The 15,216-nt window shown below is 45.0% G+C and overlaps 1 protein-coding gene across 3 annotated transcripts; it reads right to left on the reverse strand.

Moving 5' to 3' along the window:
* Positions 1–10,196: 10,196 nt before the first annotated feature.
* Positions 10,197–12,628, reverse strand: LOC147727291 (ER membrane protein complex subunit 6-like). 3 transcript variants are annotated; one of them, XM_086963084.1, is made up of 2 exons: positions 12,440–12,628; positions 10,197–10,358 (listed from the first exon to the last, which is right to left on the reverse strand). In XM_086963084.1, the coding sequence occupies exons 1-2, from the start codon at positions 12,593–12,595 to the stop codon at positions 10,197–10,199; spliced, it is 318 nt and encodes a 105-aa protein (XP_086819210.1). In that variant the 5' UTR covers positions 12,596–12,628. The 3 variants fall into 3 exon arrangements, with proteins under 3 accessions (XP_086819210.1, XP_086819209.1, XP_086819208.1); XM_086963083.1 differs by having other exon boundaries at positions 10,197–10,355; positions 12,434–12,628; XM_086963082.1 differs by having other exon boundaries at positions 10,197–10,363; positions 12,430–12,628.
* Positions 12,629–15,216: the final 2,588 nt, after the last annotated feature.

Below are 15,216 nucleotides of genomic sequence, written 5' to 3' on the forward strand. Positions count from 1 at the left end.
ATATCTGAATTGTGGCCACTGGAGAGATATATAATGACTGGAGAGCCCTGATGACCTTGGGCTGAAGCCCTTCCAGCGCAACACAGCCCACAGGAAACCCCCAAGAGACCCTGTCAAATGCCTTCTCGGCGTCCAACAGGATCACACCAAGGGGGGATCCTGTGGTCTGGGCCCAGTCCAGAAGCGCAATGACTTGACGGACATGGTCGGCTGTATCCCTGCCCAGGATAAACCCGTGCAGGCGCAGCGAGACCAGGGGTGTAATGGCCTGTGCAAGTCTAGAGGATAAAATGTTATAATAGATTTTACTATCTGTGTTTATAAGTGAAATTGGACGATAGGAAGAAGGATTTAACTCAGGCTTTCCTTTTTTTTTAACCATAGTTTGACGCCAGGAGTCCGGTATGAGACCACCCTGTGCGGCCCTGAATACTGACAGCATTTCCTGCTGATCAGTGCCGAGAACGTCTTGTAGAATTCTAGAGAAATAGAGTCCAGGCCGGCGGCCTTCCGATTCGCCAAAGATTTAATTGCAGACTTAGCCTCTTCCCAAGTAATTGTCGCAGAGAGTACCTCATTCTGCTCTGGTGTGATCACCAAGGTGTCTAGGGTCTGGAGAAAGTCATCCACCAAAGTCTCACTTTGGGAGGCACCGGAGTCCTCGTCATACAGCAAAGTATAAAAACTCTTAAAAACGTCCATTACCCCCACTGGTGTATCCTGGATGCACCCCTGCTGATCCAGAACTCGGACAATTGGTTTTGCAACACTTTTCTGTTGTAACATTTTGGCAAGAATTTTTCCCGACTTTTCGTCAAATTCATACATCAGTGTGCCGAATTGCATGTACTTTGCTGCTAGATCCTGACCAAAAAACTCCAACAGTTTAGATTTTAATATGGCGACCGCCCTCTGACACTGATCGATCTCCCGCCTGAGCTGAATACTAGTTATAAATCCAGCTCCGCCACCCGTAGCTCCTCAAAACGGCTTTTAATCCGCACCTGAATACTCTTCCAGGGATAAGCTGCAAAGCTTTTGGTCTCACCAAGCAGTGCTGCCTTGAGCGTGTCCCAGACAATGCAATCTGAAGCGGTTCCTCTATTAATATTCATGAATTCAGCCATCCAGCATTCCATATGATCCCGACAGGATTGATCCAGAAGGAGCTTTCTTTCGAATGTCCAGGATCTGAGAAATTTAATAGAGCGCTTCCAAGGACTTTCCATTACTAATGCATTATTATCTGATAAAGTCCTTGGCGGGGTAACAATAGTGACTGCCCCTACATGCTGATCAGAAACAAAACAATATTCTAAGCAGGCCATTTTGTTATGGGGCAGAGTAATAAGTATAGCCATCATCTTGATTATGACAATGCCAGGCATCAATCAGCCCATGCTCTAAAACTACGGTCTGGAGAGCCTTAAAAACCAGAGATTTCCTGTCAAAATACTTTTGATCACTTGATAAATTAAATTGACTTCACAAATTAATGTTAAAATCCCCACCAAAAAAACACTGGGTGTGGCCATGCTGCTAGTTCAATATTTTAATGTCTAATAACTTTTGGGTCGTCTAAATTGGACCCATAGATCGTACACACAGATAGAGACCTATTATTTATGACAACTTCAGCTAACACCCACCTGCCCAGCTTATCCTCTTTAACTTTCTTACTAAGCCCTACTCCTTTCTTTAGCAGAATAGCCGCACCTCTAATCGTGAATGTCTGGCGGGAACAGGCTATAGGATCATAAGCAGGCAATTTCAAAGATTTGCACTTCCCCCATGGTATATGGGTCTCTTGCAGACACAGTATTTCAACCTGCATTGTTTGAACAATCTTAGACAACAGACCGCGCTTTTGCCCATCATTCAGGCCGCAGATGTTCCATGATTAGAGTAGCAATCTATTCTGCCCCATTAGCTAAAGAATAGCATCCTACTCTCCACTGATATAGAACATATTTTTTAATCATGATCCAAGAAATGAAAAACAACCTGTTGCTATCCCTAACAACACCGGTACCACAACTGGGACTCAGAACCAGAAAAAAACTCACCCACCACACCCCCAACACCCCCACCCTGAACCCACCCCGTCCCCCTCCCACCCGACCCAACCGATCCCCCTCATCCCCCATATGTGGCAACAGGACCGAAGTCCTTGCAATGGTTTAGGTTGGTACCCCCCACTCTCCCCTGGATCATACCTCCCTTTTTAACAACATCTGAAGATCAGAGCTGATCGCCAAACAAGAGAATACCCAATGCAGCAGAGAAAAAAAGAGAGAGATCAGCCCAGCCCTCATTTTAATGCATCATCAACAACAAGTACCCCGCCCCTAGTGAACAGAAAAGACAAATTATTAACTAAATAGAATTCAGAAACTTCTTCGCCTGGGCCTCGGATACAAAATACTTAGTTTGCCTCTGAAAGATTACTTTCAATTTGGAGGGGAAGAGCAGGAAGGATTCGGCACCCTTAGCCTGAAACGAAGCAATTAGCTGACGGAGCTGCCACCTCCACTCAACAGTTACTGGACAAAAGTCTGGTCTGACAAAAAAATTGCAGCTCTTCCCAGCCCTCCTCCTATCTGGTCTGGCAAGGTCATAGATTTTCTCCCTGGCCCAAAAATTATTTAAACAAATAAAAATTGCTCAAGGCCTATCTCCAGGCAGGCCAGAGTTCTGCTTCTTCTTAAATGGGAAACGATGCGCCCCTTGGGCTTCCAACTGCCAGTCCCACTGCGTGACCTCAGGGAAGGCTTCGGTGAACAATTCAGAGACAAACTGCCTGACATCTTGACCTTCCTTGCCTTCGTCAATCCCTAGAATCCTCAGGTTGTTCCTTCTAGCCCTGTTTTCCACGTCAGTCAACTTCCATAGCATATCCTCCCGTTGGTCTTTAATTATATCAGCAAGTCCCTTCTGAGTGGCCATCACGTCTTCCAGGGTAGAAATGTGTTCCTCGGCTTCAACAATCCTAGCAGCAAATTCCGAACAAGTTTTCACAATTCTGCGAATTGAGTTTTGCATCCTGCGACAGGCTCCCTGCATTCGGGCACTCTCTTGTCGCATCTCTTTACGGTGGGCCATAATAGTTTGGTAGATAATAGACAAAGTCATTTCGGCTGGAGGCTCTGGGACAGCACCCATCCTATCCCCTACAGCAGTAATAGAGCCACCCCCATCGGCTAGGCCAGGTTGTGCCGACAGAGAATAATCCCACGCCATTGTGGCGAGAGACCATTGACCATTACTTATTGCTGCTGGCCCTTGATCTTTGGGATTCGTAACTTTAAGAACTGTGCTGGTCGCCACAAAATGAAGCCTCATTCTTGGACACCTGACTCAGATGTCAATCAGCAGACTCACTGTCGTAATCTGACCATTCTAGCTCTGGACCCTCTTCCTCTGATGAACGGAATGGTCTGACATAGAATAAAAATTATCAGTTCCTTCAGATTCCTTTAAATCACCAGCGGCTTCTGAGGGATAATCTAGGCAAGCACCTTGGGAGTTCACATTTGAAACCGTAACATGGTGAGCAGGGACTTCAGAAATTAGTTGGACTACAGGACCCACAATGCCCTGCTCTGAAGACCAAGCGCCAGGATGGATTTGATTGTTCCCTGCTGCTGGCGAAGTTTCCTCATAAACCCCCACCATCACAGTGCTACTCAGCAAAACAGCCCCAGCCAAACTTGGTAAACCACTTGGGGTAGTGTAGGGTATCACAGAGTCCGTTTTCTGGGTGGGGGGGTAGCTATGATACAGACCTCGCCGTGACTGGAGGCGGAGCGTGAGCAGTCAGGAACTCCCACTCCCGCCTTTACAGCAGGACCTTTTGGCGATTTTAAAGTATTTACTGACTTCTACTTGCCACCACCGCTGTCTAAGGGCACTTTCCCCTTCATAGACTGAAGTCGAAATAAATCAGGAAGGATTTGCTTGCCCTTCCCAGAAACCGTGGAGACTGACTGTAGCGAACCTGCTGCTCCTGCAGTTGCCTCCTCGCTTCCACGGGCAGCGCATAGCTCCTTCATGCCAGCGGTCGCTTTGCCTGGACTGTTGGAGCGTGTAGTGCCTCGGGTCTTAACAGTTATGGCCGCATTCATAGGAGATACCTTCGGAGCCATACCAGCGAAAGTGCAATATGGGAGGTACAACCACGGAAGGGAGCAGCCGTTAGAAGTGGATCCCACCCAGAACCAGAGCGTCTTGGCAGTAAGTTTTTCCGAAGGTGCGTAAGTCTGAAAAGCATATCACTGTAGCTCGCAGGGGTGCAGAAAAGATGAAAATGTTGCCAAACTACAGAGTTTCTTTCCCCAGGTCACAAAGTAATTATTTCCAAAGTAAGGTCGGGCAGAGAAATCTGAGCTCGGGAGGATTTCCCCAGAGGAACCCTGACACCAGCCTACTCAGCCGAGTGGCCGGCTGCCATTTTGCCTTCAGTGATGTCATTTGAGATGTCATCAGTGATGTCATCAGAGATATCACTGACCATGTCATGAATGATGTAATATGTGACATCATCAGCAGTGGCTTGCGGGCGCGCGAGTTATAGTTAGTACAACTAACTATAACAGGGAAATTTCAATGGTTTTATACGAGTGAAATGTCTAGCTAACTATAACACCCCTAAAACCTATGGTTTTTTCAGTGAGTTTCAAAGGTTTTTTAAATACTAATTCCTAACTATAACTTGTCTGAAACCTGTTTTTTCAGTGAATTTTAAAGGTTTTTTAAATGCTAATTCCTAACTATAACTTATCTGAAACCTTAGATTTATTCAGTGAATTTCAAATGTTTTTTAAAAGCTAATTCCTAACTATAACATATCTGAAACCTATGGTTTTTCCAGCAAATTTCAAGGTTTTGTAAATAACAATTTTTAAATGTATTAATAGTTATTTTTATTTTTTTTAAACTGATTTTCTACATTCTTTTAAACAATTTATTTTTAGATATTTTATTTTTTAAATTGCATTATAATTACATTATAAATTACTTTACAAAATATACTTTCTCAGAATAAATCACTTTAATTTAAATACTTTGCAAATAGGCAATAGTCTTCTAAGTACAGTAGTTACAGTTGTAATGCGCAACACAATTTCAGTAACAATGCAACATTGAGGTCAATGTGAATTTCTAGTTAAATGCAATTAGTTACTTTTTGGATTACTTTTCTAACCACAGGACTGGATCCTAGATTCAGTCCTGGGACATCTCCTGTAAACAGTTGAGTATAAGCGTTTTGGTTACAGTAGTGATTTGTAAGGAATATTACTGTATTTTAAAAGTTGACAGAAACTTTTTCACATAGATTCACCAATGTTATCCTATGGGAGGAAATTCACTTAGCAGGTAAGTAGTGTTAATGTTACTTTTTCTTACTCAATGGTGGCTCCTGGTTTCAGCACGAGTGCATCTCCTGTAAACAGTTGAAAGAATGTGTTTAAGTCATAAAGGCAATTTTTAAGGAATATTTTTAGTTTGTGAAAATAGACACTTAGGTGGTCATTAGGATGGCGGGCGGACTTAGTCCGCCCGCCATCCTATCGGTTATTAGAACCACCCGCCATAAGGGTGGGGGTCCCGTGGGGGGTATTAGGATGCGCCCGCCACTGGGGCAGGCGCATCCTGCATTTTTAACATTGTGGCAGGCGGTGCTCTCAGCACCGCCCGCCACAATGCTAAAAATGCAGGATGCATTTGCAGAAACAAAGCTGCAGGCACAGCGTGGTGCCTGCCGCTTTGTTTATGAAAATGCAGGGGGTACCCCCGTGTGCACCCCCCACCTTTGTTCACTCTGGAGGCCCACAGGGGGCCCCCAAAGTGAAGACCGCATGCCTATCCGTGGCGGTATTGCCGCCACGGAAAGGCATCTAAAAAATCCCATGCTAATATGGCTGGCGATGTCCGCCACCATATTGGACCTTTTCCGCCACAGTCGCAAGGCGCCCGGGGTGGAAAAGAGTCAAACGGTCTTTCCTTTATGTCCGCCGCGGTTCCCCCTCTATCATAATATGGCAGGGGGGTCATTTAGGTGAGGATGGCGGGTGGATTGCCCCCGCCAGGCCAGCGGTGGCTACCGCCAGCCTGGCCGGGTCAATCTGCCCGCCATCCTAATGGGCCCCTTAGAATCTTTTCTAGTGAAAATCAGACTATGGATTCCTATGGAAGGAAATACAAGTTGCTGGTAAGTACGGTTAGAATTACTTTTCATGATCAGTACTGGGCTCAAAGAAGCAGCACTGAGGTTACTCCTGATAAAAGGTGAGAAAATCAGAATTCGCAGTTCTGCTGATTTTATATGAATTTTATAAAGTTCAAAAAGTCCACACTTAGAAGAATTTCCAAGTGAAACCAGTCAATGATAGCCTATGCAAGGGAAATTCAAGTTACTGGTAAGCAATGTTCCCTCTAATTTATTTCCTCTGTGTGCGGCAGTGGAGGGTCTCTGTGCGCTGCAACCATGGCTATGTGCGCCAGGAACCAGACAACGCGCGTGTGCCATGCCAAATATCACTCAAAATATTTACTTAAAAAGGTGAAAAGATGGTGCATTTTCACACATACAGCGCCACGTTAAGGGTCTTAAGGTCAGTTTGCAAATTGGATAAACACGACATTACATGAATTAGTTACACAGACAAGTACACTTCAGACGTATGCCCGTTCAAAGGTGTGGGGTACTGTCTGCGAAACCTAGAACAGAAGAAAACATGGGTAAGGTATGTTGTTAAATTACAATGCACAAGATGGACCACAGTTTAACTCTACCAAACAAGTACCTGCTCTGCTTGTACTCGCGTATCCCTGTTCAAATGTGTGGGGTACTGTCTGCGAATCCTAGAACAGAAGAAAACATGGGTAAGGTATGTTGTTATATTACAATGTAAAAGATGCTCCACAGTTTAAGACTACCAAACAATTACCTGCTCTGCATGTACTCACGTACTCCCGTTCACATGTGTGGGGTACAGTCTGCGAAACCTGCAACAGAAGAAAACATGGGTAAGGTATGTTGTTACACTACAATACACAAGAACACAAGATGCACCACAGTTTAACTCTACCAAACAAGTACCTGCTCTGCTTGTACTCACGTATCCCTGTTCAAATGTGTGGGGTATGTCTGCGAATCCTAGAACAGAAGAAAACATGGGTAAGGTATGTTGTTATATTACAATGTAAAAGATGCTCCACAGTTTAAGACTACCAAACAATTACCTGCTCTGCTTGTACTCACGTACTCCCGTTCACATGTGTGGGGTACAGTCTGCGAAAACTGCAACAGAAGAAAACATGGGTAAGGTATGTTGTTATACTACAATACACAAGAACACAAGATGCACCACAGTTTAACTCTACCAAACAATTGCCTGTTTGTTCTGCCTCTACTCCCGTCTGCCTGTACAACTGTATTTGTAGCACGGTCTCACAAACCTGCAAAAGAAAAGGGGTGCAGGTTGTGAATCTATTTACCCAGCACCCCAAAAATCCAATGTGGAACATACACAAAATTACCTTGTCTTTGTGGGTACTCACGCCTGACCATTCAAATCCAAATACCCTACAGACTGCAAACCTGCAATTGAAGACAAGATGGTTAGCAAAGGCTCTAAGAGTTACAAAAAATGAATGGGACTGGCCCAGATACTCCATTAAGAAAAACGACCAAATAGTTACCTGGGATTCCAGTTTAGGCAAATAAGCACGTGCCCCTGTGCTTCATTATTAGCACCCATTAGGCTAAACTTATATGCACCTACCCACACAATCCAGCCACTCTCATGCGTTTTCTTTACCTTTTGCCATGTCAATGTTTTAACAGATATGTGTCCCATTCACACACATTTGCATGTAAGCAATGATTGCCTCTCTCCATTCTGAATTTATGCTGTCTAATGTTCATGCAGTAACTTGGAAAAGGTGTGAGTTATATATATGATCTTTAGTCATCTCAAATGTACAGGCAAGACTGTAGAGTCAGCCAGCCAGTGTTGGTATCCATAACATGGCCCAACCCCATATCTTGAACATATTTAAACCAATATATTTTCCCTTGTTCAACATGTTAGGGAGGATTTTAAAATTGTTCATAGACCTGTACTTCTTTTGTCCAGATTCATTGCCATGGGTTCAGTGGAAAACATCCAGCCATTAAGTCAATTGGGTTAGCTCGAGTTTCTGCTGCTAGTGGTACCAAGATGGTACTCTTAAGGAAATTGGTTAGCTGGCATTAGACCACTTTCTGTGCCTTCACCATATGTGCCCCAATGTGTTAATCACAGCTCGTGAAGGGGCTGCGATTAACATGGATATTTAAATAAAAGAACACAATCTGCCCCGCTTTCCTACCACAACAATACAGCAAGTCTGCAAACCTGGCAGATTACCCTAAAAAGCACACAAGCCAGGTTTTTAAACTTGCTGCATTGTTTTGAGAAGGCAGCCTCGAACACTGCGCCCAGGTGTAGGACGCGCTGGCTGGTAGCTTTGCAGGCAGCCGTGCTCAGCTTTCCTTGTGCTTCATGTCCCGCTCTCCCATAGCGGTCAAGGTTTCAGGTTGCCTATGTGCGCCATTTGCATAATGTCAGTGTAATTATGAGTGCCATTCAAGGACTAGGACACTTTCTCCTGAGCAAAATAAGCAATGATGGAAAGAGATAAATATTAGAAATAAAAGCTTTTTGAGAATGGGAAGCGGTAAAATATCTCCAAACTGCTTTTCACGAATTCATATTAACCCACTCGGCAGCAAGCACGGTCAGTCTCACTCACTTGTGAGGCCTCAAGGCTGTGATCAGAGCCACCGCAAATCGGGTATACTTCGGTGGGCTGCCCTGGCTGCCCGCTCTTCAAAGTACAGACCTGCCAGCCGCACCAGTCACTCCCCGGCAATTAGCAGCCGGCCATCATTGTAATTTTACATTTATTTACTGCAGCCTGGAGCCATGCGGCAATGAGATTAGGGGAGCGCTGCTATGATTTGCTGTTGGAAACACAATCTTTATGATGCCTTTGGGACCATAAGGCAGCACACTCTGATGCCCTTAATAGAAGATTAGAGAAAAACCTAGAAAGCCACATACCAAGCTTAACATGTAGGATATATAACGTGTGTGCGCCACTGGCGATGGAGAACAGAGCTCTGCAAACAGTACAGCCTTTCGCTCTACCACAGGCTCTTACATAGCTGAATGCCCCGGCTGTCACCAACGTGCTCCTGTACACTGTTTTTTTTTTTAACGTGCCGCTCTAAGGTGGGCATCAACATCTTGAATGTAAATTAAAGAAGAAAAAAAGACAAAATGACTGTCACAACGTGATGTATAATGTTGCACTTGTGATGACTGGTGAGAGCATACATGATCACACTTGCCTCAAAAGATAAAATGGCCACTTAGTCATGATACATGCATGCACAAACAGCACACTGGGGAAGGCTCTTCATTATTATTTTTCCCGGTGCTGGGCAGTATTGGCTAGAATAGTTTTTTTATTTTTGTCGATGCTGCTCAATCTCAGATACTTGTGTGTGATGTGAAGTTGCTGGCAGGCTGATGCGTTTCATTTGCAATGCTCCGACTAAAATATGAGACCACAGAATCTGCTTTTCTTATGTCAAATTTTTAAATTAAGGTAGTAACCTGCTAGGCAACTTATCGCTGTGCCAAGGCAGCCAGCCAAACCACCCTGGAGGCCTGTAAATTTCATCTGTGTCCATGGCAGCCTGCTCTGCAGCACCCAGGGCAGCCTGCACCACCTACCAAACATATACACATTTTCGCAGGTTTTCTCTAAATTTCTTCAGCACAAATTCTCTAATAATTGCAGTATTTAGCAAATAAATGATAATTACCGTTTCTTTTCAAATTAGTTATCTTCAAATTTCTGAAAGGGGCTGTGATTAACTGGGATATTTAAATAAATGAACACAGTCTGCCCGCAGCCTCGCTTTACTACCATAATAATGCAGCAAGTCTGCAAACCGGGCAGATTTCCCTGAAAAGCCCACAAGAGGTGTTTTTAAACTTACTGCATTGTTGTGTAAGATTTGATTTAATTAGAGGAACAGAACTGCATTAGAAATTAATAAGGAGTATTGGTCTGTCGATTAAATGAATTGAGTAATAGTCCTCAAATTTCATTAAAAACATTTCAGAGGATATAGCGCTTTAATAGACATGCACCATGCCATACAAGAAAGTCCAGTAAAGGACATAAGTGAATAGGCCTCCAACAAGCCCTCCGGTGAAGAGTGGTCTTTGGGATTTGAAATATTTGTTCCACCGCCGGCCAGATTTTAGCACCAAAAGTAGAAATAGGAGAAACCAGTGCTTAATTTGTGCCGGTGCTTTCCGGTGCTTAGCACCGGCACTTAATTTTCAGGCCCGGGTCTACATGCGATATTGGCTGCACACTGGTGAAGAGCTGATATTGCATCACAGCAGCCCGCCTTATGAAGGCACACGCTTAGAAACTGCTAGGGTCCCTGCCTTATCATAAATCACTCGCTACCAATGATGACCCCTTAGTTGCAAACTATACATTTAGCCCGCCCCGTCCCTACTTGACAAATCGTCAAGTGTGTGTCCTGAGTTGGACCAATGGGATCACTGTGCTCGCTGCAGCCCACCCAGGCATACTGCGCAGCTGCAGCGATTTTCAACGGATGTCATGAAGCGAGCAGCGTGTTGCGCAGCAGGCATCTGATGAAATAAAACTAAAAGGTTGTCCCAGTAAGTAGTGATTTAATATGATGCTGCTGGTAGTAGTGTGTGACCAGGACCTCCGGGTGTGAGCTGTTGATGAGCCAGGACACTGCCCTATTCTACACAGGCAGCCACTCCTGCCCCCCTCTCCCTCGTGGCATAAACATTTCGCTTTAAGTTTAACACGTCCAGGGCCGGACTGGCCAGCCGGACAAGCGGGCAATCCCCCGGGAGGCTGGAGCCCCAGGAGGCCGGTTTTGACACCTGGAGGCCGGTTGCGCACCCAGGAGTTGTGATGCACGTTACACGATCGGCTCCCGGCGGCCTCTCTAAGATTCTCAAGCCCCTTTAAAAGACTAATTATTCTTGCACAGGTGCATGCATGATTACATAGCGCTGCTGTGCTAAACTCTTACGTACTTGAATAGTTCATTAAATCCCCTTCTGAACATCCAGCTAAACTAGCGTATACAATTGAAACCTTTCAGCAGGCACCTTTCAGTTTGATTTTCCAAAATTATCCTGGAAAAATCATATTGAGCAAAGTGTTGGGGTCACTCACTCGGTGCAAAATGGGGGCTGAATTAATAATTTTTTGCCAGGGCTGTTTTAAGTTCCCAGTCCGGCCCTGAACATGTCCATGACACATCTTTGGGCCCCGTTACGAGATCAGGAGCAGTTCACAAGGACACTTCAGCAGCTGAAAGCAGCGAAATGTTCAGATGAAAGTAATGGAAGAAAGTAGTAAATCAGGTGCTGAAATCTCGCCCCCCTTGTAATTCCTCATTTGGTAGGAGTGGGGCGCGGGAAGGGAATAGCATTCCTGGTAACTGGGCACCATATATGCATAAGTGGCGCACTCTGTAATAGCTCCGTTTTAAACCTCACTCCAGTTTTAGTTTATGTATTCTATAAAGTGGGTGAACATAGACTAATGTTACATATTTATCTGATAGCACGAGACAGGCACAAGAGTGACTCTAATTTCACTGACACTTTGAGGCCTCACACATTTCATGCCTGCCAAACTTCGATCAATTCCAGAAACACACTGAAGTGTTTTCTGTGGCTGGAAGTCAACAAGATCCCCACAAGGCGTGTGAATTCCTGGTTTCATCTCTTGCTAACCTGCAGTCTAGTGACATTTGAGTGAAATCAGTACCATCGCTACAAGTTAAAACCCAAATCGTGAAACGAGCAAAACTTGTATTGTATTCCGAACATCGAGCAGAGCTAAAACAAAAAAAAAACAGAAAAAAAGAGGAAGCACATGTGGATGATGCTCAGTATGTAGAATAACGTAGCAGAAACATATCAAATCTTCCTCTTAGCCTCGAATGAATGCGCAAATCAATTAGGAATAATGTTTAATCTGTTTCCTTCTGCTATGTTCGACCTCCTGGTTGTGCTTAATATGAGCTGGCTGAACAACAGCACCTAATCATTCATTTTTGGTGAGCACAGGTTGATTAAGCGATTCGCCCAGAATCACAGGATATTGAGTCCAGGCCGAGGCTGGAACTGATTCCCCAGCCCCAAAGTTGGCAGCTCTGGCCATTACGACACTTCCCCATCACACTTGTAGGGTTTGTTAGGCAGTGCTGATAGGAGAAATTGGCCGGTCGAAACTGCCTTCTGATGAGAGCCCCGGCACTTCTTTTTTTACAAATTAACCACTGGGAAAAACGAAGCCAGGAAATAAAGACAAAGCCGTCCAGGCCAGTCAGACCCAGAATTCCTGCTGTAGCCCCCGACAAGGCAGATACAGATGTCCTGCAATAGTCCAAAACTGCAGCATTGCCTCGCACTGCAGCTTCACTGATGAACTGAGGGCCTTCGCGCTTCATCGCCAAAGCTGCCATTGCTGTAAATAGTTTTAACTGCAACAGCAAATACCCCGTTCAAGGGGTCACCAGGAACTCCCAGCAGACTCAAGCCCGGCCGGCTCAATAAAACACAGCAGTCCGAGTCTAATCACTGAAAAATCAGGAAGTCGCCCATTTGACAAAACGGGAGAATATAAAGCAGATGCATGCTACAATAGAAGCACACCGTAAGATAATGTTGCGTTTAAAAAACAAATAGCAGTCACAATGGGGAAAAAATCGTGCTATCTTCGGAAATGGTTCTTCCATCTCTTGTGTAAGTAAAGCGAGGCTGCGGGCAGATTGAGTGCTTTTGTTAAAGCATCCATGTTAATCGCAGTTTGTGATGGGGCTGCGATTAACATGGATAGTTTAACAAAAGCACTCAATCTGCCCGCAGCCTCGCTTTACATATAAAAGAATGTAAAACCAACAGTGCGGGCACTACAGGGCGGCAAAACAAAAGCGAACCCAGCGAAAACAAAAGGCCAGCAAGTGGCCACATTACAACACTTACCTCTGCTCCCGAGTATTCAATGACTCCAAAGTGGTCACTTCCGCCGCCGTCCTCCACAATCAGGAAATGCCTGTTTTTTCACGGCGCGCGCCTTTTAAAAGTGGCTGCGGCGCGAATACTCTTGCGGGATGTGCCCTCTATGCCCTCTGTGCGCGCTCCACACATGGGACTGCGCGCTCGGGGGTAGGGAAGTGCGCGCGCGCGCGGCCGCGCGGGTTCCTGGGAACAGTGCTGGTAAGTATGGTTAGAACTACTTTTCAACATCAATACTGGGCTCAAAGTTGCAGCACTGAGGTCTCTCCTGATAACAGGTGAGTAAATCGGAATTCGTTGTTCGGCTTATTTTAGGTGAATATTTTAAAGTTCCAAAACTCCACACATAAGAATTTCCCAGTAAAACCAGTCAATGTTAGCCTATGGAAGGAAATTCAAGTTACTGGTATGTATGGTTAGAATTACTTTTCAGGAACAGTACTGGGCTCAAAGATGCAGCACTGAGGTGTCTCCTGATAACAGGTGAGTAAATCGGAATTCGTTGTTCAGCTGATTTTAGGTGAATATTTTAAAGTTCCAAAACTCCACACACAGAAGAATTTCCCAGTAAAACCAGTCAATGTTAGCCTATGGAAGGAAATTCAAGTTACTGGTACATATGTTTAGAATTACTTTTCAGGGTCAGTGCTGGGCTAAAAAATGCCACACTGGGTTCTCTCCTGATAACAGGTGAGTAAATCGGAATTCGTAGTTCAGCTGATTTTAGAGGAATATTTGTACAATGGTGAAGGAAGGGAGCGGGGCCTTGAGGTGACATGTGCAAACACGCCCTGTTGCGTGATTAAGTACCCTTGAATCCTGAGGTCCCCTGGGGGCCAACTAGCCCACCAGGTACCTCCAGTATGCGCCAGGAGGCTGTGTTGCAGAGAGGTGTTCAAAGGCCTTGCCCCTTTTTACAACACTCTGCAACGCAGCTCCCTGGCGCATACTGGAGGTACCTGGTGGGCTAGTTAGCCCCCAGGGACACCAGTATTCAAGGGGAATTTGTTCCCCCTGTTGCAATAAGGGTAAGTGGCCTCCGGCCTGATCCCGTTTAAAATATATATATATTTTGTGAAGGGGTTGTGTAGCCCCCCTCCCTTTTTCTTTTTTGGGGCCCTGGTGACCCCATCCCCCAGGGCCTCACCGCCAAATAAAAAATTGTAAAAAAAAAATTACGGGAAGGGGGCCATAGCATAGCCAAGAAGCTCTGAAGCCTATAATGAGAACAGAATACATTAGCAGACTCCCAGAATTTGGTATCTGGATGTATTTAATCGCTACAGTATACACTTACTTTAAGATTTTCCCGTGGAGATTCACTAGTATGCAAAAGACACACAATTGTTGGAGGAACGTAGAACAAATCGAAACATTCCCCCCCGGTCAAGAAATCTGGGTTAAATCCATCATTCTTTTGCTCACCATGCCACCCCAGTTTAGACCTGGGCATATGCAAATCAGTCTTGACCCTGTGCCTCATGGGAACAGTCCAGCCCGAACTGCCAAGCCAGGTCCTCCATGGATTGGAAACAAGCATCATAGGACCGGTTTCGGGGTTTTACCTCTCTTCAGCCTGGATAGCTTGATTCCAGTGGCACAGTGAGCGCAGGACCCAAGTCTGGGCATACCTGGCACACTTAAGGCGAGAAAGCAAAAGACACACAATTCACTAGTATGTAGGTAATAGCCAAGATGCAAATTTATGGGTAGCCCCTGATGGACTCTTATAGGCCCCTAATAGACAGCAGGAGAAAACGGAATAGAGCCGTTGTTGTCTTATATATTCCTATTTAGCCTGTAATGCGCTACCCCAACCCTCATAGGCTAGGTAGCACCAAAAACGTACGTCTTGAAAAATGGAAAGGCACACAATTCTGAAAGAAGCTGTGTTTCCAATACAGAGGCTAGATGCAAAGGCAATTGTAAGCCCCTACAAGAATCCAAAAAGGTCCCCTGGAACGAGAGTAGAGGTTTCCTTTGCACACCTTTTAATGACCCTTCCCCATTTAATGTGGACAATGTGACATTGTGAGGGTCAGTGGATTAATGGGAACGTGATTCATTT

The sequence above is a fragment of the Lissotriton vulgaris genome, chromosome 3_1 (assembly GCF_964263255.1).
Source record: "Lissotriton vulgaris chromosome 3_1, aLisVul1.2, whole genome shotgun sequence".
Classification (NCBI taxonomy): Eukaryota; Metazoa; Chordata; class Amphibia; order Caudata; family Salamandridae; genus Lissotriton; species Lissotriton vulgaris.